At 37.7% G+C, this 27375-nt stretch overlaps 1 protein-coding gene across 3 annotated transcripts in view; it reads right to left on the bottom strand.

Annotated features, from left to right (window-relative positions):
* Positions 1 to 27375, bottom strand: part of LAMA2 (laminin subunit alpha 2) — a 652245-nt gene that overhangs the window by 149756 nt on the left and 475114 nt on the right. For all 3 annotated transcript variants that reach the window (XM_054558144.2, XM_054558145.2, XM_054558146.2), the window contains 3 exons: positions 26812 to 27005; positions 13779 to 13921; positions 10154 to 10252 (listed from right to left, as the gene is read on the bottom strand). In XM_054558144.2, the coding sequence (XP_054414119.2) occupies positions 10154 to 10252; positions 13779 to 13921; positions 26812 to 27005 (436 nt within the window). The remainder of the gene's footprint in view (positions 1 to 10153; positions 10253 to 13778; positions 13922 to 26811; positions 27006 to 27375) is intronic.

Raw genomic sequence — 27375 nt, 5'->3', positions numbered from 1 at the left:
ACCTCTGCAGACTTAAATGTCCCTGTCTGACAGCTTTGAAGAGAGCAGTGGTTCTCCCAGCACGCAGCTGGAGATCTGAGAATGGGCAGACTGCCTCCTGAAGTGGGTCCCTGACCCCTGACCCTCAAGCAGCCTAACTGGGAGGCACCCCCCAGCAGGGGCAGACTGACACCTCACACGGCCAGGTACTCCAACAGACCTGCAGCTGAGGGTCCTGTCTGTTAGAAGGAAAACTAATAAACAGAAAGGACATCCACACCCAAAACCCATCTGTACATCACCATCATCAAAGACCAAAAGGAGATAAAACCACAAATATGGGGAAAAAACAGAGCAGAAAAACTGGAAACTCTAAAAAGCAGAGCGCCTCTCCTCCTCCAAAGGAATGCAGTTCCTCACCAGCAATGGAACAAAGCTGGACGGAGAATGACTTTGACGAACTGAGAGAAGAAGGCTTCAGATGATCAAATTACTCCGAGCTACAGGAGGATATTCAAACCAAAGGCAAAGAAGTTGAAAACTTTGAAAAAAATTTAGAAGAATGTATAACTAGAATAACCAATACAGAGAAGTGCTTAAAGGAGCTGATGGAGCTGAAAACCAAGGCTTGAGAACTACGTGAAGAATGCAGAAGCCTCAGGAGACGATGCGATCAACTGGAAGAAAGGGTATCAGCGATGGAAGATGAAATGAATGAAATAAAGCGAGAAGGGAAGTTTAGAGAAAAAAGAATAAAAAGAAATGAGCAAAGCCTCCAAGAAATATGAGACTATGTGAAAAGACCAAATCTACATCTGATTGGTGTACCTGAAAGTGATGGGGAGAATGGAACCAAGTTGGAAAACACTCTGCAGGATATTATCCAGGAGAACTTCCCCAATCTAGCAAGGCAGGCCAACATTCAGATTCAGGAAATACAGAGAATGCCACAAAGATACTCCTCGAGAAGAGCAACTCCAAGACACATAATTGTCAAATTCACCAAAGTTGAAATGATGGAAAAAATGTTAAGGGCAGCCAGAGAGAAAGGTCGGGTTACCCTCAAAGGGAAGCCCATCAGACTAACAGTGGATCTCTCAGCAGAAACTCTACAAGCCAGAAGAGAGTGGGGGCCAATATTCAACATTCTTAAGGAAAAGAATTTTCAACCCAGAATTTCATCTCCAGCCAAACTAAGCTTCACAAGTGAAGGAGAAATAAAATACTTTACAGACAAGCAACTGCTAAGAGATTCTGTCACCACCAGGCCTGCCCTAAAAGAGCTCCTGAAGGAAGCGCTAAACATGGAAAGGAACAACCAGTACCAGCCGCTGCAAAATCATGCCAAAATGTAAAGACCATCGAGACTAGGAAGAGACTGCATCAACTAACGAGCAAAATAACCAGCTAACATCATAATGACAGGATCAAATTCACACATAACAATATTAACTTTAAATATAAATGGACTAAATGCTCCAATTAAAAGACACAGACTGGCAAATTGGATAAAGAGTCAAGATCCATCAGTGTGCTGTATTCAGGAAATCCATCTCACGTGCAGAGACACACATAGGCTCAAAATAAAAGGATGGAGGAAGATCTACCAAGCAAATGGAAAGCAAAAAAAGGCAGGGGTTGCAATCCTAGTCTCTGATAAAACAGACTTTAAACCAACAAAGATCAAAAGACACAAAGAAGGCCATTACATAATGGTAAAGGGATCAATTCAACAAGAAGAGCTAACTATCCTAAATATATATGCACCCAATATAGGAGCACCCAGATTCATAAAGCAAGTCCTGAGTGACCTACAAAGAGACTTAGACTCCCACACATTAATAATGGGAGACTTTAACACCTCACTGTCAACGTTAGACAGATCAATGAGACAGAAAGTCAACAAGGAGACCCAGGAATTGAACTCAGCTCTGCACCAAGCAGACCTAATAGACATCTACAGAACTCTCCACTCCAAATCAACAGAATATACATTTTTTTCAGCACCACACCACACCTATTCCAAAATTGACCACATACTTGGAAGTAAAGCTCTCCTCAGCAAATGTAAAAGAACAGAAATTATAACAAACTATCTCTCAGATCACAGTGCAATCAAGCTAGAACTCAGGATTAAGAATCTCACTCAATACCGCTCAACTACATGGAAACTGAACAACCTGCTCCTGAATGACTACTGGGTACATAACGAAATGAAGGCAGAAATAAAGATGTTCTTTGAAACCAACGAGAACAAAGACACAACGTAGCAGAATCTCTGGGACACATTCAAAACAGTGTGTAGAGGGAAATTTATAGCACTAAATGCCCACAAGAGAAAGCAGGAAAGATCCAAAATTGACACCCTAACATCACAATTAAAAGAACTAGAAAAGCAAGAGCAAACACATTCAAAAGCTAGCAGAAGGCAAGAAATAACTAAAATCAGAGCAGAACTGAAGGAAATAGAGACACAAAAAACCCTTCAAAAAATTAATGAATGCAGGAGCTGGTTTTTTGAAAGGATCAACAAAATTGATAGACCGCTAGCAAGACTAATAAAGAAAAAAAGAGAGAAGAATCAAATAGACGCAATAAAAAATGATAAAGGGGATATCACCACTGATCCCACAGAAATATAAACTACCATCAGAGAATACTACAAACACCTCTACGCAAATAAACTAGAAAATCTAGAAGAAATGGATAAATTCCTCAACACATACACTCTCCCAAGACTAAACCAGGAAGAAGTTGAATCTCTGAATAGACCAATAACAGGAGCTGAAATTGTGGCAATAATCGATAGCTTACCAACCAAAAAGAGTCCAGGACCAGATGGATTCACAGCCGAATTCTACCAGAGGTACAAGGAGGAACTGGTACCATTCCTTCTGAAACTATTCCAATCAATAGAAAAAGAGGGAATCCTCCCTAACTCATTTTATTTGGCCAGCATTATCCTGATACCAAAGCCGGGCAGAGACACAACCAAAAAAGAGAATTTTAGACCAATATCCTTGATGAACATTGATGCAAAAATCCTCAATAAAATACTGGCAAACCGAATCCAGCAGCACATCAAAAAGCTTATCCACCATGATCAAGTGGGCTTCATCCCTGGGATGCAAGGCTGGTTCAATATACGCAAATCCATAAATGTAATCCAGCATATAAACAGAACCAAAGATAAAAACCACATGATTATCTCAATAGATGCAGAAAAGTCCTTTGACAAAATTCAACAACTCTTCATGCTAAAAACTCTCAATAAATTAGGTATTGATGGGACGTATCTCAAAATAATAAGAGCTATCTATGACAAACCCACAGCCAATATCATACTGAATGGGCAAAAACTGGAAGCATTCCCTTTGAAAACTGGCACAAGACAGGGATGCCCTCTCTCACCACTCTTATTCAACATAGTGTTGGAAGTTCTGGCCAGGGCAATCAGGCAGGTGAAGGAAATAAAGGGTATTCAATTAGGAAAAGGGGAAATCAAATTGTCTCTGTTTGCAGATGACATGATTGTATATCTAGAAAAACCCATTGTCTCAGCCCAAAATCTCCTTAAGCTGATAAGCAACTTCAGCAAAGTCTCAGGATACAAAATCAACGTACAAAAATCACAAGCATTCTTATACACCAACAACAGACAAACAGAGAGCCAAATCATGAGTGAACTCCCATTCACAATTGCTTCAAAGAGAATAAAATACTTAGGAATCCAACTTACAAGGGACATGAAGGACCTCTTCAAGGAGAACTATAAACCACTGCTCAGTGAAATAAAAGAGGATACAAACAAATGGAAGAACATTCCATGCTCATGGGTAGGAAGAATCAATATCGTGAAAATGGCCATACTGCCCAAGGTAATTTATAGATCCAATGCCATCCCCATCAAGCTACCAATGACTTTCTTCACAGAATTGGAAAAAACTACTTTAAAGTTCATATGGAACCAAAAAGAGCCCGCATCACCAAGTCAATCCTAAGCCAAAAGAACAAAGCTGGAGGCATCACGCTACCTGTCTTCAAACTATACTACAAGGCTACAGTAACCAAAACAGCATAGTACTGGTACCAAAACAGAGATATTGATCAATGGAACAGAACAGAGCTCTCAGAAATAATGCTGCATATCTACAGCTATCTGATCTTTGACAAACCTGACAAAAACAAGCAATGGGGAAAGGATTCCCTATTTAATAAATGGTGCTGGGAAAACTGGCTAGCCATATGTAGAAAGCTGAAACTGGATCGCTTCCTTATACCTTATACAAAAATTAATTCAAGTTGGATTAAAGACTTAAACATTAGACCTAAAACCATAAAAATCCTAGAAGAAAACCTAGGCATTACCATTCAGGACATAGGCATGGGCAAGGACTTCATGTCTAAAACACCAAAAGCAGTGGCAACAAAAGCCAAAATTGACAAATGGGATCTAATTAAACTAAAGAGCTTCTGCACAGCAAAAGAAATTACCATCAGAGTGAACAGGCAACCTACAAAATGGGAGAAAATTTTCACAACCTACTCATCTGACAAAGGGCTAATATCCAGAATCTACAATGAACTCCAACAAATTTACAAGAAAAAAACAAACAACCCCATCAAAAAGTGGGCAAAGGACATGAACAGACACTTCTCAAAAGAAGACATTTATGCAGCCAAAAGACACATTAAAAAATGCTCATCATCACTGGCCATCAGGGAAATGCAAATCAAAACCACAATGAGATACCATCTCACACCAGTTAGAATGGTAATCATTAAAAAGTCAGGAAACAACAGGTGCTGGAGAGGATGTGGAGAAATAGGAACACTTTTACACTGTTGGTGGGACTGTAAACTAGTTCAACCATTGTGGAAGTCAGAGTGGCGATTCCTCAGGGATCTAGAACTAGAAATACCATTTGACCCAGCCATCCCATTACTGGGTATATACCCAAAGGACTATAAATCATGCTGCTATAAAGACACACGCATGCGTATGTTTATTGTGGCACTATTCACAATAGCAAAGACTTGGAACCAACCCAAATGTCCAACAATGATAGACTGGATTAAGAAAATGTGGCACATATACACCATGGAATACTATTCAGCCATAAAAAATGATGAGTTCATGTCCTTTGTAGGGACATGGATGAAATTGGAAATCATCATTCTCAGTAAACTATTGCAAGGACAAAAAACCAAACACCGCATGTACTTACTCATAGATGGGAATTGAACAATGAGAACACATGGACACAGGAAGGGGAACATCACACTCTGGGGACTGTTGTGGGGTGGGGGGACGGGGGAGGGATAGCATTAGGAGATATACCTAATGCTCAATGACGAGTTAATGGGTGCAGCACACCAGCATGGCACATGTATACGTATGTAACTAACCTGCACATTGTGCACATGTACCCTAAAACTTAAAGTATAATAATAAAAAAAAAAAATTAGCTGGGCATGGTAGCAGGTGCCTACAATCCCAGCTACTTGGGAGGCTGAAGCAGGAGAATTGCTTGAACCTAGGAGGTGGAGGTTGCAGTGAGCTGAGTTCACACCATTGTACTCCAGCCTGGACAACAAGGGTGAAACTCTGCTTCAAAAAAAAAAAAAAATGATTGGCAGTACCAATTAAGGCATTTTCCAGAGGGAAGAGAGTCTTAGCTATTAGGTAACTAGAGGATCACAGTAATTCTTTATCAGTATAATCTGGGGAGTTCTTGAATATCCCAGTGGTCTGACTCTACCCCAGACCAACTGCATCACAACCTATGGGTGTGAGATAGGGCTCCTGGTATTTCCAATGTGCAGTCCTAGTCTAGGGCACTGTCTCCTCTAATGTAGTCATGGGTAATTGGAAGTTGTGGCCACTGCATTTCCCATACCCTGGTCACAACTGCAGGATCATTCATGACTCTGAGATAGAGGCATTAGCGTACTTAGCCTGATTTTGGATAATGAAACCATCTAACTGTCTAATTATAATTCCATCTGTATTAATTCACCTTTTGATTGTCATGCAGCTTGACCACAGGGAAAGAGAGAATTGGTCATGTTGACTTGAGTATTTATGGTCTGCATGGAAGATATATTTCTAATTATAAATAAGGTAGGAAAAAAGTAATTAATGAGTATTTACATTTCCTCCCCCTTCTCAACCCATCAAAGTGATCTTTGCTTTCAGTATTCCTATTTCTACACCTTTTATGTTACTGAATCTGAAGAATGGGCAGATAAAAATAGTATTAGAGTATGAAAAGGGCATAAAAGAGTAACTTTACAGTGGAAAAATCTGGCAAACACTACGTTAGTCAGGTGATCAGGATCAATATCCACAGTAATAAGTCATATTGGTCACATGGGTTCTTGATGTGATCAAAATGGTACTTTACCTCTGAAGTTTTTCCCACAAAAACTCATAATTCCATTCTAATCATGAGAAAGATATGAGACAAACCCCAATTGAGGGACAGCTTACCAAACACACAAACCTGTCCAAACTGTCAAAGTCATCAGAAACACTGTTACAGTATTTTTGACAGTGTTGTCACAATCTAGAGGAACCCTAAGAAGACACAATGGCTAAATGTAATGTAGTATCCTGCATGGGATCCTGAAACAGTAAAAAAAAATCAGTAAACACTGAAAAAATATGAATATAGTCTTGGGTTAATGGTGATATATCAATATTATTAGCTCATCAGTCATGACACATGTACCATGCTAATGTAAGATGTTAACAATGGGGAGACTGGGAATGGAGTATGTGAAGGCTCTTGGTACTCTATTTGCAAGTTTTTTGAAATCTAAAACTACTGTAAAGTAAAAAGTTTATTTTAAAATAGTATTGGAATTAACTAAAAATGGATTATAGACCTAAGTGTAAAATGCAAAACTGTAACGCTCCTAGAAGATAGCATAGGAGAAAATCTAGATGACCATGGATATGGCAATGAGTTTTTAGATACAACACCAAAGGCTCAACAAGCAGAAACCTAATTGATAAGCTGGGCTTCATTACAATGAAAAACTTCTGCTCTGTGAAAGACACTTCTCAAGAGAACAAGACAAGCCACAGAGGGGAAGAAAATAATGGCAAAAGACATACCTGATAAAGGACTATTACCCAAAATATACAAAAAACTCTGAATTCGACAAGAAAACAACCCAATGAAAAAATGGAAAAAGACCTAAATAGACACTTTACCAAAGAAGATATACAGATGGCAAATAAGCATATGAAAAGATGCTCGACATCATATGTCATTAAGGAATTGCAAACTAAAACAAGAATGAGATACCATACACACTTATTAGAATGACAAAATCCAAACACTAAAAACACCAAATGCTAGTGAGGATGTGGAGCAACAGAAACTCTCATTTATTGCCAGTGGGAATGCAAAATAGAAAAGACCATTTGGAATACATTTTGGTAATTTCTTTCAAAACTAAATATACTCTTACCATACCATCCAGCAATCATGCTCCTTTATATTCACCCAAATAGGTTGAAAACTTAAGTCCACACAAAAGTCTGCACAAAGATATTTACAGCAACTTGATTCACGCTGTCAAAATTTGGAAGCAACCAAGATGTCCTTCAGTAGGGGAATGAATAAATAAACAGTGATATGTCTAGACAATGAAATACTATTCAACACTGCAAAGAAATGAGCTATAAAGTCATGAAAATATACGGAGAAACCTTAAGTGTATATTACCAAGGGAAAGAAGCTAATATGAAAAAGTACCACACTGTATGATTCCAGCTATATATTCCAAAAAAGGCAAAACTATGGATGTAGTAAAAATATGAGTGGTTGCCAGGGGTCAAGGAGGAGGGAGGTATGAACAGGTGAAGCATAGAGGAGTTTTCGGGCAGTAAAACTTTTCTATATTTTACAACAATGGTGGACACATGTCATAATGCCTTTTTCCAAACCCATAGAATGTGCAATACCAAGAGTGAACCCTAATGTAAACTATGGACTTTGGGTGATGAGGAGGTGTCAACTTAGGTTTATCGACTATAATAAATGTACCATTCTGGTGGGGAAGGTTGTGGGGGCAGGGAGTAGATATGAGAACTCTCTGAACTTTACACTCAATTTTTCTTTGAACTTTAAGCTGTTCTAAAAAATAAAGTCTGTTTAAAAAACATAGCGTGAGAGAATCCACTGGAAAGGATAAAGAGTATAGGCTGAGACATAATAAAGATCTGACACTTTTAATGAAATACCTCTTGTGGCCAGGTGCGGTGGCTCATGCCTGTAATCCCAGCACTTTGGGAGGCCGAGGCGGGAGAATCACAAGGTCAGGAGTTCAAGACCAGCCTGACCAACATGGTGAAACCTATCTCTACTAAAAATACAAAAAAAATTAGCCAGGTGTGGTGGCACACACCTGTAATCCCAGCTACTTGGGAGGCTGAGGCAGGAGAATCTCTTGAATCCGGGAGGCGGAGGTTGCAGTGAGCCAAGATCGCACCACTGCACTCCAGCCTTGGTGACAGAGCAAGACTCTGTCTCAAAAAAAGAAAAGAAATACTTCTTGTGTCTCTAAGGTCAGATCATTAGACTATACTAAGCCAATGAGGGCAAGGACTGCGCAGTTTTGCTCACACCTCTATCCCCAGTGTCATAATTCCTAGAACATGAGAGACCCCCAAAAAGTATTAGTTAAGTGAATGAATGAATGAAATGCCATCTATTACATGAAATTTTTTCTAATTACCCCTAAGTAGATGAAATTGTTCTATTATTAAATATTTCTCAAGAATTTCTTCCAACTTTATTTTATTTCATGTTTTATTATATACCTGCATGCAGTTGTCTAATATTGTCCTCCATACACTTAAATGCTGATGTACACACAAACATACACACACACACATCTCAAAGTTCTTTGAAGACAGATTGAGCCTCATTCATATTTTTTATCTGCCAACACTTAACTTAGGCTTTGTATGTTATGAACATTTATGTGTGCTTGTTAAATTGATTTATTCTGCCATGACCTGTTAGAAAATTCCTATTTATAACAAATATGAATTATTTCATATTAAATTAATATGAGATAAATGCACTCAATTTAATCTAATGTCTACACACATTTGGCAAGAAACTCCGTGTTGTATCTGTACATTCTATATTGTTGCTATGAGATTCTGAAAAAGTGTTTAGTACGCTATTGTAGCATCAGGGCCATTGTTTAGCATTATGTGCTCAGAAGCCTATTTGATTTCCCTGTGGATATTTTCCTAAACCGACAGCAGGCTATGTAGAAAAAGTACTGGGCCAGTGGGAATCTTGAGACTGGGTCCAGCTTAAGTCCCTGGGTTTAGCAAATTGTATGGCCATCGTTAATTCGTTTCACTGTCATGGCCCGAGGCAGCTCTTCTTTAAAATACAAAATGGACTAGATAATCCCCAGGAAGCTTCTAGCTCCAACATTCTTTATCATTTAAAGCTCTTAGATAATCAAATTAAATCTCTACTTTGCAGCCCCGTTTCTCGCTTCATGCATATTTCCGGCCACAAGATGGCGGGCTTTATGTTGTTTTCTTCATTCTCTAGCAGCAAAAAGTTTTTAATACCATCGCAGTTTTGAAAATTTAAAATTTCCAATTCTTTAAAAAGCCTGATAAATGCAACACGGACTTTACATTCTGACTTTAGAAAGTGTCTTAAGTACTTTGGAGTCTCACAATAGAGAAGATTTCCTCTTTTGTGTAGAAAGACTGATTTACACTGTATTTCTATACTAATGCAAAAATTCCACGATGAGATGAAAGAGACCCACAAGTATTTTCATTTGTTTTTCTTTCTCTTTACACAATCAAAGATAGTGATTTTGGAAATCAGAACAGATAAAAACTTTACCATGGAGGCTACTGAATAAAGTTCTCAAAATACACTGTCATTCTGGACTTTTTAGTCATTGTTCTTGACAATTTCCAGGTATCCCCAATTTTTCTACATGCTACTGATTTTTATGATTTGATTTGAAGCAGAAGTAGCTAGCCAGAATACATCTATTTTATATACCAAATTGGGAATTAGGAAGAAGGTGATTTGCATTTCAGAACTTCGAAGTAATTTTCCTTCATTGACATAATCTATCTGCTTTCAGAAGATTCATAATTTTGCCAACTTACCCTGGTCAGCAGCTCATTCATTTCGGTCACGAGTGTATTCAGATTGCCCTCTGCCAGCTGAATAAGCCTCTCTGGGGCCCGCTGAGGTGAGAGCAAGTGCTGAAAAAGATTCCATCCCATAAACATTTTTAGTAAATGGCCTTGCAGTGATAGTGTTCAACAGAACACATTTTTGTATATAAAAGGAACTTAGCCTTCTCACCTTCAAAGAAAAGATAAGGAAACTATTTCAGCTGGGCACTTACACATTGAGTGTCATGCCAAATATTCAGGCAAATAATAAAAACTGCAGTGACTTATTGAGAAATTACTATGTGCCAGGCTTTTTATGTTTTGTTTTTCATTTAATTTTCACAACTGCTCTATGGTGGGTAAGTATTATTCCATTTCATGAAAGAGCAAACTGTCTTGAAGACAGTTAAAAATGTGCACGAGATCACACAGTCAGTAAGGGGTAGAGTTAAGATAAACTCCTTGCCTGGCCCATTTAAGGCTCCCATTCCAATTAACAGAGACACAGATCGCGGGTAAAAAAAAAAAAAGAGAATGGCAGGCCTTAACATAGAGACCTGGCTAGGCGCTAACTGGCCTGTCCTCGGTGTTGCTAGGAACTGGCCTAACAGCAGGGCCATATTTTTTTCCTATGGAACATAAATAATCTCATAGGACACTAACATTAGACAAGGTCACTCGGAACCAGTGATGAATGAAACAGAAAAAAAGATACTACCCTGTAATGTCTAAGCGCAGACAAAACCATAGTGGGTTTTGTGCAGACCACACAACTACCCCAACCTCCCGTTTCCTGGCTAATATGAATGAACACTGCCTCCTTATTAATCATAGCTTTATCCTCCCTCTGTTGTTCCTTCCCTCTAGATAGGATTCACAAAATACTCACAGAATTACTCCCACTTTCGAATAGCACCCAGTTGAGTGCTAACCTTAAGTTATCTAGCACAACCTCAAATACTAGAAGTTATTCCTACCACCTTCTTATTGAGACAGCCCACAATTCCCCCATGGTGTTCAGTGCCCCTTGTTGCAACAAGTTAATAAATCCCACTTTGTTCCATCACACGTGTGTCCTTGATGGTCTTTGGCTGAAGCTTGGGGAGCACTGACATAGTTAACGAAATTGAGCAAAGAGGTGAAATAACTTAAGTTTTTATAATATCAAAAGGTGATCCTCAGTATACAAATGTCAAGTGAATGATAGAAGAAGAACAAAATAAAGAATCAAGAAAGACTAGAATTTAAGGATAATCCAGGTCATCTGGATCAATATCCAGCCAGAAGTGGATGGGTCACTTAATCCCTTGGCTTAGATGATGTTCACAGATTGGAGCCTCTTCTATAGGATCCTCTTTACTTCATCATCCATTGCTTAAGTATTACTTTTAAAATGTTTTATGTTCAACTAAAATGTTTGCTTTTCTGGTTTAATTTATTTTTCTGTATTCTCTCCATATACAAGGAAAATAACTGATCAGCATTCTTTTCATTAAAACTCTTCACTTCCCTGAATACCAGGACCACAAGGTAAACTCAGGTTCCTCTGCCTGGCTTTCAAGGTTGTCCATCATATCACCCTGCCTCACTGAAGTCTCCAGCTTTATCTTTCACTAGCAGGTCTGACTTTTAATATCTGCCAGACAGATCTAATGCACACCACTGCCTCTGCTCACATGGATCTGTTGAGGACAGCTGCCTTCTCCCTGTGTCCTCACACGGCAGAAGTCAGAATGTTTGTGTCCTTCCAATATCCATGTGTTGACATCCTAGTTCCCAGTGTGATGATATTAGGAGGTGGAGCCTTTGGGAAGTGATTAAGTCATGAGAATGTAGCCTTCATGATTGGGATTAGTGCCCTTATTAAAGAGTCTCCAGAGAGCTAGCTATCCTTTTCCTCAGTATCCAGATATTAAATGAATTAAATGTGGGGTCACAGCAAGAAGTCACCCTCTATGAGGAACAGGCCTTCACTAGACATTGAAAATGCTGGTACCTTGATCTTGGGCTTCCCAGCTTCAGAACTGTGAGAGATATATTTCTATTGTTTATAAGCTAATCAGTTTATGGTATTTGTCATAGCAGCTCCAATGGACTGTGACAGACTTTCAACATATAAATTTGGGGAGATGTAAATATTCAGACCATGACAACTTCTTTCCTATTTCTTGGAGTTTCTGTAAAAGCTATGTATGGTAATCCATTTAAGACTTCAGTCAATTGCCTAGCTTTTCAATAAATGTTATTCTTGTTATCATCATTATTGGTTTCTTCTTCTGGAAAATAGGGATAATACTACTTACCTTAAAGTTTACGGTCAGAATTAAAGAATATATCTCCTGAAAGAATATCTACCAATGCCTAGTGAATAAATCTTAGATGCCTTCCTCTAAAGCAACAAATATTTCTCTATTAAAATTGTGTCTACACTTCAAATTCCAACAGAAATTATACTCTCAGTAATGGTACATTCCCTGGTTACTCTGAATCTTACTGATTTCTCCAGTCTCTGTACTCTAATGTACTTTGAATGTTTGTAAAACACATGGTCATTATGCATTTTTGCTAATTGCTTGATAATTGTTTAATGATTATTTTTAAAGCACATAGAATCTACATTTCCTAAGGGTAGTGAAGATATTAAAAGAGTCATGAAATCCCCAGGGAACCAAGTGCAATGCTGAGGTATTCTATAATTTCTTAATAAATATCTGATAATTGGCTGACAGTAAGTTGACACCTTTCATCTTTTTTAATCAGGTGAAACAACCCCAATTTCCTTAATGTTTTCTCCTACCTCGTTAACTACCAAAAGCTTTAACCACAATTTAGAACAGTGTTTATCAAACTGGTGCTTGTTGAAGAACTTTTAAAGGTCTGCTAGTTGTAGCTCTCTAGTACAAGATTCTAATCATGTGTTTTCATTTTGACGATAACCTTAAATATTAACGTAAGCATTTCTGGATCCCAGGCTAGGCACCTGAGATATGAATATGGTCACCTGATCTCAGTGTCTACATTTGCCTGTGTTTGATCCTATGGCAGACTGAGCACGTTAGTCACATAAACTTGTCAAGTGATTCCCACATTCATTCCAGGACCCTTTGCAGGGGGCTCTCTGGTTCAAATGTGGTAAGGTAGGAGAAATGAGTTACCACATCACTTCTGGTGGAAGAACTGTGTGGAAATAGTCAATATCCTATTCTTGTTGCAAGCAGCAATTTCCATTCAGCCAAAATCATGTTACTTTATATTAATGTTTTTAATTTGAATTTTATTGGTTTTGTAAGGATTAATTTGTTTTAATTTTATAGAGCTATAAGTATAAAGAGTTTATACCTGATTTTATGTTTGCACATATTTAAGTGACATAATAAAACTGATTTAGGCCAGACACTGGGGGGTACATGAGACTCTTTTCTCTTAATAGAAATCTGTATATTATAGGTCTTGAGTTTGAAAAACACTGGTTAAGAAAGTCTCTGAATTTCCCTAACAGCTGTGTCCCTTGATTTGGGGCTGTGGGAAGAACATTTACCAATTACGGCCAATACCGCTTGTGAAGCTTCTGTCACCTTGTCCCTGGCCCTTGCTTGTGACTGCACCAACCTACCTTTAGCTCCTGAGTCATATTTTCAAGACCATACAGCATTTTATATGGCGCAGGCAGCGGACCAGTGAGGTTGATGCTCATGACCATCTGCTCCAGGCGAGTCAAGTCACCGAGAAGAAGGCCAGTGCACTCATCTCCACAAACTGCGAAAGAGAAGCGACAAAGAGTAGTTACTTCTGCTAAACATCCCAGGCAGATGTTCAAAGAATTCAACTATGAAATATTTGATGGTCCAAGAATAATTCCATGGAAGATGAAACTACTCATTTCAGAATATTAATGCTATCAAATGGATGATGGTTGAAAAAAGATAAGAACAACAACAAAAGAACAGATATGCTTGTCGCCCAGAACCTGAAATAGAGGCGATAATATAAACTGAGGGACCAAAGAGGAGGAGCAAATAGATTTGGGGAGAAAAAGTGTATTGCACAAGTATTGAAGATTTCCTTTAAGGCATAGAATATAACATTAAAAACACCCCCTAAATCCCTACGTGAGCAATCGAAAGGAACTTGTCCACAGGGAATAAAACATGCTCCAGAGTCTAAATGTGTGGTGCTCCATTAGATTGCACTGGAGAAAATCATAGTAATTTGACCTCCACATGCTTTATGTATTACACATTCAAAAAGAATATAAATTTTTAGCTTGGTATCTATTGAGTAGAATAATTAAAAAAAAAAAGTCTAAAGAAGGCTGGGTGCGGTAGCTCACGCCTGTAATCCCAGCACTTTGAGAGGCCGAGGTGGGTGAATCACCTGAGGTCAGGAGTTCAAGACCAGCCTGACCAACATGGTGAAACCCTGTCTCTACTAAAAACACAAAAATTAGCCAGGCGTGGTGGCGGGCCCCTGTAGTCTCAGCTACCTGGAAGGCTGAGGCAGGAGAATCACTTGAAACTGGGAGGCGGAGGTTGCAGTGAGCCAAGATTGCGCCACTGCACTCCAGCCTGGGCGACAGACTGAGACTCCATCTCAAAAAAAAAAAAAAAAAAAAAGAAAGTCAAAATAAAAATAACTTTTCTTTCTATAGTGTTTTTTCCTTATGATAATATTTATTGACTTATTTATTTGCCAACTGTTCCTTTTTATTCCTTCAGTCTATTACCACCCATGATTAGATGCAGTCTCACAAATCCCTACTTTGATGATTAACCTCTTTCGGTCTTATATATAAATAATTGCTAAAGGCTAGAAAAACTATATTCTTTAAGTAGCCAAGAATGCTAATATTCTACCAGATATGGTTTGGATCTGTGTCCCCATGCAAATCTCGTATTGAAATGTAATCCCCAATACTGGATATGGGGCCTCGTGGGAGGTATTCAATCACTGGAGTGGTTTTAATGGCTTAGCACCACCCCCCTAGTGCTGTTCTCATGACAGAGTTCTCATGAGACCTGGTTATTTAACTTCCTCCTGCTCTGGCTGTGTGAAGATGCCTGCTCCAGCTTTGCCTTCTGCCATGAGTGAAAGTTCCCTGAGGCCACCCCAGCCATGCTTCCTGTACAGCCTGATGGAACCATGAGCCAATTATACCTCTTTTCTTTACAAATTACCCAGTCTCAGGCATTTCTTTATAGCAATACGAGAATGGACTAATACACTCACCATAATATTTTCGGCCATCAAAGAGGTACTATTCAAATTTGGTGGTAGGGGCCAGGATAGGTGACAGAATTGGTAGAGAGACAAATGGATTGTTGACTCTTCATCGTGGAATAGATCTCATAAATAGTAGTATAATTTCCAAAATTAACATATATTGATTCTTTTAGCAGATTAAAAAAACATGTATATTTTTACTTTTGCATTGCAGAGTAATGAGATGTATCTGCATGCCAAGGAGCAGGAATTACCGCATTTATAATATACTCTCATGTATACAGTTACAATTTCTTACATTCTGCAGATAGAGGTATCAACGCTATATACGTGTTAGAATAGGGGAAAATACACAACATGGAAAATACCGAGAATTGGAGCAGCTCTGGATCATGCCCAAACTTGGCAAGAATTCAATTAGGTCTCTAAACAGCGGTCCCCTGAGCTGCTTAATGGAGAGAAAACCATTAACTGGTGCTTGTAAACAAAGAGAAGGAGGACGGAGGGTGATTTTTTGATAGGACAGCAGCTAGAGGTGAGTTACAATATCACTTCACAGGGATTGAACTGCCCTGGCAGGGCTTTTAATAAATCAGCTTCTTGCAGGTGACACCTGCAACTGTAGAGCGTCACCTGCAGGGGCTTTGCAAGCTCCTGATGCTTCACAAGCTGAGTGAACAAAGAGGCTTTGGAGGCAAGAGCAGAAGTCTGGAACTAGGGCTGTATCTCTTACTCTTCTCCTAGCCAGAATGAAACAGAATTTGCACTGCATGGAAACCAAGTAAAAGGAAAAGATTATTTTGGCTTCATAGCCCCGTTCAATGCAAACTTCAACAGACTTGTCTACATTAAACAATTACAGAAAACACAACATAGAACTCAATTAAGTGCCAAATTGACTGTATCTAAACACCAAGATCTGCAGTCTGGTTCTCAAGCTTTAGTGGGCCTCAGAATCACCTGTAGGACTTTCGGAAATCCTAGAGGGCTGGTCCACACCCCCCAGTATTTCTGAATCAGGAGGTGATTTGATTACCTGGTTTCTCTTAGTCTCTGATTGAGAATGTGCTTTTCTAACAAGCTCCCAGGTGATACTGATAACTGTTGGTCTGTGCACCACACTTTGAGTAGCAATCAGACCAACAGTTTTGGCACCACCTGGAAGCTTATTAGAAACGTATAATCGGGCTCTACTCCAGATCTAGGAAATCAGAATCTGCGTCCCACATTATCTCTGCACATTAGAATGTGACAACATTGGTGTGGATCAGTGGTTCTCACCTTTGGCTGCCCATTGGAATCACATGAAAATTTATAAAATACAGATGCCTGGGCTCTTTCCCTCCTCACCACCACAGAGTGTGATTTTTGATGGGTCTGTGGTAAGGTCTAAGCATCAGTATTTCTATTTTTATTTTTTTCTGAGACAGGGTCTTGCTCTGCCACCCATGCTGGAGTACAGTGGTGTGATCATGACTCACTGCAGCCTCAAACTCCTGGGCTAAAGTGATCCACCTGCCTCAGCCTCCTGAGTGGTTGGGACTACAGGCACATGCCACCACATCCAGCTATTTTTTTTTAATGTAGAGATGGGGTCTTGCTGTGTTGCCCTGGCCGATGCCAGACTCCTGGCCTCAAGTGATGCCCCCACCTCAGCTTCCCCAAGTGCTGGGATCATAGGTGTGAGCCACTGTATTTTGAAAATATTCCAGTATTTGAAAAACCATGTAGCCAAATGATAAAACCACTGGACCAGGTGATAAATTATAGAGATGCTCAATCTTCAAGGGAGCAAGGATTTGGAAGAGGTCCTTTTGCTTGCTGTCTTCTCTACCTAGAATTCTTCTCCCTGGGTCTTCTCCCACCTGGTTCCTGGGTGTTCAGGTCAAGTGCTCAAGCGTCACTTTTTCAGAGGGCAAGTCCCTGATGATTCTAAAATTACTGTTACCTGAAACTCCCCACCACTCTCTGCCCCATATCCTGCGCCAGTCACTACTGCAGGCAGTTAAGAAAGCAGTCCTTTGCTTTCTTAACACTCATGCCTGTTTCGGCGACATTATTACTTTATTTATTTATATATTCTTTCTCCCTCATTAAAGAAGGGACCTTAAACACCTTGGACCTTAAACACCTTGGTTATGGTGCCTAGGAAAGGGTCTTGTACACAGTTAACATTCAGTAAATATTTGTGGGCTAATATTTTTGTGAAAGAAGGGTATCAAAACATTTTGGACAAAGAGAACGGCAGGGGTTAATGTTTGAGCACGGCATGTGCCCAAGTACATGAAATGGTGAGAAGATGAGGGAGGTAGAATGTTAGGAGGGAAGAGAGAGGGGAAGAGGGAAGAGGTTGGGCTTGGCCGGAAGAAAACTTCTGAATGTGAGAACAAGATAGAAAACCTCACAGATGTGTGAGGAACAGGAGAATACATTAAAAACAATGGTTTAGAGAGAGAAAGACAACTATCTTGTGATTGCAGAGGCAGAGACTGTCCGATCAACAAGAATGACTATTCAGATACCTGCCTGAAGGAATTCAGTTTTGACTCAGGAAAGGGATGTTGCAATGGAGAGATGGAGGGGAAGAAAATCAGCACAAAACTTTAGGAGGAAAGAAATAACACCATGACTGATAGATCAAAGTGATGCTCATTTCTGGGGAGAATTAAAAATGGTTACTATTGGCTGGGTGTGGTGGCTCAGGCCTGTAATCCAAGCATTATGGGAGGCTTGAGATGGGCAGATCACTTGAGGTGAGAAGTTTGAGATCAGCCTGGCCAACATGGTGAAACCCCGTCTCTACTAAAAATACAAAAATTAGCCAGGTGTGGTGGCATGTGCCTCTAGTCCCAGATACTCGGGAGGCTGAGGGAGGAGTATCACTTGAACCCAGGAGGTAGAGGCTGCAGTGAGCCTAGATCATGCCACTGCACTCCAGCCTGGGTGACAGAGTGAGACTCCATCTCAAAAAAAAAAAAAAAAGATTACTGTTAATACTTCTTTGCTGCACCTCCCATTAAGATGTGAAGTCTACTTCCCTTCCCCTTGAATCTGGGTTAGCTTTGCAACATACTCTGACCAACAGAATGTGGCAGAGCAACATACTGAAATTTGCAGTTTCTGCTTTCACACTCTTGGACCCCTGCTGCCTTCAGAACAATCCCAGGTTAGTCTCCTTGAGGAAGGGAGGCAACATGAGAGAAGAAAGGGCAGTTGAGGCCCCAACTTGGGCTTGAGGCCATCTGGGAGCCCCTAGGCATGACAGTGGAAGATCTGTCCAACTGAGCTCAGCCCAAATTGCCAACCTACAGAATCATGAGAGTGTATGCACTTGTTTTAAGCTACTAAACTTTGGAATGTATAACTGACACAGTCGAAAACTGACACACTTTTTCAAGTTTTGCACATGTGATTCAGATCAGAGACTTTCAAGTTGCAATTCATAGGTTAAAAACAGCAGTAGTAACAATTATAATTTTATTAGGAATTATGAAGAATAGGAAGGTTCTTCTCCCACTGAGCCGAAGTTCATCATTGTTTTAAAAGTTCCATTTGACCTCTAGTGAAGATGTATTGTGGGCAGATGTTCCTAGGATGTAAGCAAGCAATTTGCTCTTTTTTCACCTCCAAGATCTTGAAGGATACTTGATAATGATAATAGGATGTTTCACCATGCTTTTTAGGGCAGTGTGTGCCTTTGACAGCAAACACTAAATTATTCTTTAATTTATTTAATAATATATAACCTACCTATTTCCAAGAAGGAATTGAATCAGTTTGTTGATAACAGCATGGCTAGATACTCCTTACTAGATGGTTCCAGAAATTTCCAAGGAAAGTACCTATCGTTTTCTCAGTTTTTACTTCATACAAGAATAAATCAGGGACCGGAATGCAGAACTAGAGCTGATGTACTGTAAGATGCTATGGAGTAAATTGGTGTAGTAGAATGCCAAGAGGCATGATGAATACTGATTTTTCTCTCATTTATTCTATCCCCTGCCCATCTGTTTTGGTTCCTCATCTTCAGCTGTTGAAATGAAAATGTATTTAATTGCTCTTTCAAGGGCTCATACATTCCATTTTATGTTTCTGTGTCCAAAGGTTTATTATTATCCCATGTCTTATGGTATCTGTATTTGCTTTTTGGGGAACAAAGTACAAGCACATTTCCATAAGTGAAAGGTAAGTTTTATAGTATTCTCCAAGCAATATACTAACATCTGTCTGAATGGGTCAGAGAGACTTATGAATATGACAGCCATGGGGATTTTTTCAAAGCTTCTGTACAAGTCAAGCTCATGCAGTTATAAGGTAAACACATGGGGAAAGTGCCCTTTACATAACGGTTTGCTATTTTATTCTGACACAAAATATTTCACTTACACCAGAAGCTACTTTTATTTGCCCTCAAAAAGTCCAAAGTGTCTGGCAACAAACATTGGAAATGGAATGCAAATTAAAACCAAATTTAATTTACTATCATAGGGAAGATCTGAAGAGTGTGTAGAGACATGGAATATTCACATTCTGTAAACAACTGTTCTTTGATAAAGTGCAATAATGGCTCAGTGTAAATTAACACCTATCTTACAATCAGGACCTCAAAGAACCTTTCCAAACCATTCTCCAAATTCAGCAATACTAATAAGGTTACAAAGTGAAATCCTGCCTAAAATGCACAAGAGCAAAAGCAAATATTTCAAGATCATGATTATATTTTACATGACTAAATGTTTCCGAGGCTTTGCCTATAAAAGTGTCAGGATAAATTTGTGTCTAATATTAACAAACACAGTACTAAATTCAGATTGTTATAGCTGGGCACATGTAAGGGGCAAATCATGCAGCCAGTATTACAGATCTTTCTGTTAGCAATTAGTACAAAATACTGCATTTCTACCAGGATTCCCCATGCATAATAACTACTGGCTTACTGTCACAAAAAAAATCACACACTGCATCCAAACCAAAGAAGCTGAAGCTAAAATGAGGACACTGAGTATTTTTGAAAGGGCCAAAGCTATTAACCAATTTTAGGTAGAGATACATAAATTCTCTGCTCTAATCAAATAGGAACAAAATGAGTAAATACACATTTTTAACAAAAGATAAAATTATGTGTTAATGTGTGTATGTTAAATTAACTCTCCTAGATGAATGCCAGTGATGGTTCCCCGGATCTGAATTTTCTATTTCTCATTTCCTTTTATCTCCTTCAAAAAGCAACTTTTACATTAGCATATATTTAGGGCTTATTAAGATGTATTTAGTTATTCTATTTTAAAATAAATATCTTCTCAAATAAAAATTTGATTCCAGAGTCATTAAGAAGGCCTTTTAACCTGTCATTTCTTTGAATAGAGAGGAAAGCTGTAGACTTCAGCTGAGACTGATGAATTTGTTGACATACCAAGTAATGATATTTATGTTTTATATATATGTTTTATTACATATGTGTTTTATATGTATATGTTTTATATATATGTTTTTTATATATTAAATATTGATATATGTTTTATATATATTAAATAAAATTCTATATATAATACATAGGAAAACAAGTTCAATGTGGTTCAAAGATGGTGTAACTCTTCAAAACACTAATGGAAACTTTGAAAGTACTATAAATATAATGGGATAATAGTTTTTATCTACACAACAGTCACTACATGACTCGCAATGTATTATATTTTGCCATCATTATCTCACTTAATATTTAAAGCAATTCTATGAGGTAAGTATCATTCATATCCTCATTTTACAGATGAGAAAAATAGTCACAACCGGAGTGCTTATAAATCTATAAATAATGCATGTGAAGGGCTTAAAGACAGGAGAAATGTAAGGTGGCCATAAAAGTGGTTTTCAGTGACTTGAAGAGCCTAGAATTAGAGATAATAACAGGAAACTGAAAGTCAGCCTAAACTAAAGAAAATATTTCATCAGAAACTGATGAGTTGCACAAAACATCAGGTCTTTGGGGAAAAAAATGGTCACATAATAACAATGATGATAACAATGCCTAGAATTTATTGAGCACCTATTATGCTTAGATACTTCACATACATGTATGTAGTATTTTACATCCGTTTTACAGAGGATGAAAATGAGGTTTAGGAAGTTAAATAATGTCGCACAAATTGCAAGCTAGGTTTCAAACCTTCTGTAGCCACTTCATAACACCATGCTTCCTCGCATTAGGATGCCGTCTGTTTTGTGGATGTCACAGAAAAAGAGAAGGCTAGACTAGTTTACTTATTTCTTCCAACTTTAAGATTATGAGATTTTAGTTTGTCTTTCAAGATCAATAAAACCTCCTGGGCCTTGCCAGAGTAGAAATTGCAATCAAAGTAGAGTTTAGTTTACTCTTCAAATAAAACTTGCTGAAAACAAAGGCAACAGTGATCAGCTGTCTCTATACGACAATTCAACTGTGCAACTCCTTAATCAGCTAACAGAACAGCTTCCTCAAAAATACACAAACCACTGAGACTGATCTTTAACAACTAGGAAAGTCATCTAGAATCACAGTGATAGTTGCCATTCCACACATTGTTAGCCTGGACCAATGTTAAGATTGACAACAAGAAACTCAAATATCTTTTACTAACAAAACAAATGAGTAGAAGGTGCAAACAAGGTGAACAGAAAATGTTTGATAGATTGCCTAACACCTGGATGTGAACAACATGACACAGCTTAGACTATAGAAAACTATAACATACTTACTGTCCTTTCAAATAAGAACTTACTTGAGCAGTGAGTAGGAGCAGAGAGAGGATGACATTTAGGGGGTACAACAAGCAAAGTGTTAGATCAATAATCAGCATCTGGAGATCAACTGATGTTTATCATCATCTTTTAGAATAGTAAGTCCTGTTTTCATTACAGTGCTAACCACATTCTATTTTGTTTCTGCTCCCATATATAGGGAGCAATAACTGCCATTATTAATCATTTTTGATTATAAATGTACAATAGCGTTCTAGTGATAATATCTAAAGGTCTCTGCATTATTGTGATCAGATCTTTGGTGGCAACTGGCTATTAAAAACAGCAATGTTGATTATATCTCTGTAGATCAAGATAGGATAAAACTTCAGACTTTGGGTTTCACCAAGTGGTTGGAAGTTGCCTATTTTACAGAGTTAAGGTAAGTTACCACATTTAGCTAGGCTTATCTCAGGTTGCAAGTAGAAAACATACTTCGCGATCATTTTTGCAAATTGGCAAGCAAAGTGTATGTTTTATTTTAAATAAATATATGTCAGAATTTAAGTAAATTGTGACTATAAATAATAAAAGCTGATATATCCCAAAAACCCCACTATGCAGTGATTAAAAACAGGCAACATCAATTTGATATTTATAAAATGCTATTTCAGGCAATTTTTATGAAGTAATATCTTGCCAACAGATACTAACTTTAATTTCTGTTCTCTAGGAGAGTAATACATTTTACTATGCCACTCATAATCTATTTTAAACATCACATGAGTTACTCTGTGTTAATTATATGAGTTTACAGAATATAGGATATGAACAAATCCAAGTTTTGTGTTTCAAAATACTAAACTTTACTGTTAAGCAAATAATGGCTTCTTTGTTCATTTTTAAGTTTCTTGAAGGCAGGTTAGTTGTTCTCATTTTATAAAATGACATGCGAACTATGAATGACAGTTGAAAGAGGAGGATGGATTTGTATTAACTTATTAAGAAGAAATCTTAATTTGGGAAACTAATAAAATATCTCTTCAGAACTCACCAACATACATAACATTGTAAAGCTGTCCCAAATAATTCCTTTTAGAAAATAAGAGGCTGTGAAGTTAATCTGGGCACCCAGCTAGTGTCTTTTCTTCTGCATAGAAGACAGTCTCTACTTGACAATCTCTGATGAAAAGGAATCTACCATAGATGCCATAATGTTTTAAATCTTAGAGGAGTCTCAATGATTAGCAGAAAATAAATGTCATTATTGAGATTATATATACTTAAAATTTCTCATTTTGTAATTTTAGCTCATTTTATATTTATTTTTAATCGAGGTAGAATGGGCTCTAAACATGGAAGCAGTAAATGAATAAAGGGCTGAATTCATTAATGTTGAATATATTGGCTAAACCACGTTTGCTTTCTCTGTTTATCAGTAGCCAGCATAGAGGTTAAGAAAATAAGAGTTGTAAGACTGACCCATGCTCAAATCACGGATCTACTGAAAAGTCACTGAGAAAATGACTTCACCTACCTAAATTCAGTTTTCTTATCACACAGTGAGGATGATAAGGAATGGGAATGTTACAAGAGTGAAAAGAACCACATGTAAAATGCTTAATATAGTGCCTGGCAAATGGTAAGTTCTCAGTCAAGGTGAGCCTTTAAATAAAATTACTATTATGATGAACCCTGTGTGGTAAAAGGGACTTTAGAGAATGCCTGGAATTTGAAGGTGAATAAATTGCTTAGTTATGCCCAGGAACTGACTCTGCTTGGTGGGGCTGAATTTAGGTCACTAACTATGAGAGACTGTGATGTCTAAATAGTTCCTAATGTGGATGCAGATTATTTGTATAAATTCTTCATGATAGTAGTGAAAATCCACATATAAAAGGCCTGTGTGCTGCAAAAAATTCCATTCTGGATCCAGTAAAATCCAGGCCTGGTCACTGGCAACTGTCCCCGGAAGCTATAAGTATCTTTTAGGGACCAAGTTGTCCAAGGGAAGTCCTTTCACAGTTCCTGCATTGGCTTTGTTTTGCCTGATCTCTTCAGCAGAATTTTATATACTTTGTGAAATAAGAGCCTAAACTAAATTTATAGTGAGTGTACAGATTCCTTTCACCAATACGCAAATTACCTGAGATCATGCAATGATCAGGCTTAGGTCATTTATCATGCATTTCTCTCTCTCTTTCTTTTCTTTTTTTTTTTTGAAATACACAAATCCATGATGTGGATCAGTCTAAATTATATTTCCCAGCGAAGTAACTAAAGGAAGCAAAATTAACTCTTGTACAATACATGCTACTAAACTGAGTGTTTACTTATTCTAAGTAATAGGAGAAAGTTTATTTTCTGTAGTCAGTACTATATTAACAACAAGCACCACAGACATTTCTCTTACTACATCTAAATTCTCTTGCTAGAGCCAAGCTACCTCCCTTACTCTCACCCCCAGGCCTTATACAATTCCACCATGATCACATGTGCTAAAACAGGTCCTGCAAATCAAACACGCCAGGTGAATCCATTTTTTAGTCTCTCACACTAATTTCTGTATCTTGAGGATACAGAAATATATTAAAAGGAGAATTGAGAATAAGTCAGAATTACATCCTCACTTGTTTCTTATTTTATCTCATTTCAAAACTAGGAGTAGAAGTAGAAACTGAATCCTGGGAAAGGCCAAGATCATAGAATCATGGCATATTTTTCCATAACTGGAGAAATTTTAGAAGAAGAGAAAAGATGAAAAGTCTCAAGATACTCTGTGTAACAATTCTTAGAGTTAGTTTAATGAAAGGTGAAGAGAAAACCTTCCTAGAAGGAAGTGGAAATCACTAATGCTTAAGAGCAGTATATGGAAAATCTATACAGCATAATTATAAGATAATTAATTGTGCTTTAGAAAAAGGGTCTAGATATCAAAAACAATCCTATAATTTAATATTTTTTTCTGGAATAAAAATTGCTATTCTTTTAAAAAGAATATAAACACTTCCAGTCTAGCAACTGAACTAAATACCATGTATAACCCCTGTAAATACATTTCCTTGTGGGGCAAGAATAAAGCAAATAAGCATTATAAAACTGGTGTAGCTTTGTAACTGGAGGATTGGCCCTTTTGTTAATATCACATGGGACAAGTGGAGATTAGAAACCCATATATGTGACAGGGAAAAGATGAGTTACGATTTCTAATGATAAATGTATTCAAAATGTTAAAAGAGTATTGATCATCAACAATAAATGAAAACTTGTTGATGGGCAGAATGCCAATTCTCTTTAAAAGAAATGTTCCCCAAATAATCCCATTATATTATCTACCCCAGATTTTAATGTGCTATTGTTTAATTTTTGTGCTTAACATTAATATGATCTTTTTATTTCAAGTTTGCTTCTGGATAATTAATAAAAGTGATGATTAATAATTCAAGAACTGTTTCATGTTTACATTAAGAATATCTATATATTATCTAGTTAATTATGTGCATGTTAATAATTTATTCAACTTGAAAGCAATATTATAAAATATTTTGATAGTCTACTTCTTTAATTATGATTAAAATATATCATTATACTTGGGAAGAATGAGTGTGTATATACTATCAACTAAATATGACAATATAAATGTATTTGACAGCACATTTAATCCCTCCCCTCTCACCTACCTTCACATTTATTTTCAGTGTAATACATTTTCATTAAAGATGGTTAAAATACAGAGAAAAAATGATTTTAAAATCTATTTTCCCAAATAACACCCAGTCTTAACTTTTTGGTGTATTTTTTAATCCAGCCTTAGCTTCTGAGGTTAACTCTTATAAAACTAGAATATAAACAAAAATTCTTCTATTTAAGATACTATTAAGATTTAGACTCAAACAATATGCTAAAACAAGAAACGTTGACAAGCACAAATACTATTAAAATAGGTAAATGTTGAAATAAAAGGTGCTAAAATAAATTTCCTTGAGGAAAAGAATACTATAGAACAGCACTCCTTCCTTAAATTTATAAATAACCTATTTTGGATTTGAATGTATGCAAGATCCGAGAATTATATTTAGCTACTGATTTCAATGTACTTTCAATATGGCACTACCGAATCCAGAATCAGTAAGAAAAAAGAGAGACAGCAAGAGAGCAAACTGCTCTCCACTTATTGTACATGAGTAAAAATACTTGACTTCATTGTTACTGTTTACGGGTTTTGTAGTTCAAGAGAAAATTATGAAGCAGTATGCCCATGGATTTTCATAAAAGCTGGGAAAAGAAACATCAGTTATCATTCAAGGCTTAAAGTATCTGTCCAGTTGATTACAAATTCAGGAGGATTCTAAATTTTTTAATATACTCAGATCTTTAATCTGTCACAAAGGCAATGCCAACTTGAGGCAAAACTGGAAACCCTGAGATGGACAAATCAAATAAAATGCCTCCAGGAGCTTCATTGTAGGTCTTTCAATGAACTGACTAAAGCACACCGAGGATTTTCTCAGCTGTTCTTGGCTCAGCAGGATGGACACGAAATCAGCAGGTGAACAGCAGAAGGTGGATAGATAGTGTCAGAAAGAATGAAGAATAGAACTAACTACTGTAAAAAAAAAAAGGCGGGCAGGGAGAGTCAGTCTTTCTCATTGGAAATGAGACAGAACTGGAATCAAGGCCTCCAAAACTAACAGCGAAGTTAGTATACGTACAAACACACTCCCAGCCCTCGCGTGCATGCCAGCGCTTGCAGCCGTCACACTTCCTTCCCGTGGCTCCGGGTCGGCACGTGCAGAATCCTGTGACAGGGTCACAGGGCACAGGCAGTGAGCCATAGGGATCACACTCACATTCTTGGCAGGAGCCTCCAGGGCTGCTTGGACTGCCAGTATAGCCAGGGGCACACCTGAATCGAAACAGTGACAAAGCAAAAGAGGTTAATAGCAAGTCATGTCTCCACATTGTTGTGTGTGGTCTTTTGTTTTGATGAAACAAAACTGATAGCAAGAGTCCATACATTAGTTAACTTTTCCTGTAAAGGGTCAGATAGTAAATAGTAGGCTTTGCAGGATATAGGAAAAATCAAGATTATGCCATGAAAAAGAAATAAAATTCTAAAGCATTCTGCTGTTGTTGATGGAATTGAAAACATAATAATAATAATATAATAATGTCAAATTACTTTGTAATATCAGGCTACTAATGAGAAGAATTGGATTCTTCCTGAGGTTTGAAATTATCCTTCATTTGGGTTATAATTTAGTGCCTCCTGTCAT

Source organism: Pongo abelii, chromosome 5, assembly GCF_028885655.2.
Source record: "Pongo abelii isolate AG06213 chromosome 5, NHGRI_mPonAbe1-v2.0_pri, whole genome shotgun sequence".
Taxonomy (NCBI): domain Eukaryota; kingdom Metazoa; phylum Chordata; class Mammalia; order Primates; family Hominidae; genus Pongo; species Pongo abelii.
The sequence above is the reverse complement of the archived record's forward strand: the minus strand, read 5'-3'. Positions and strand labels throughout refer to the sequence as shown.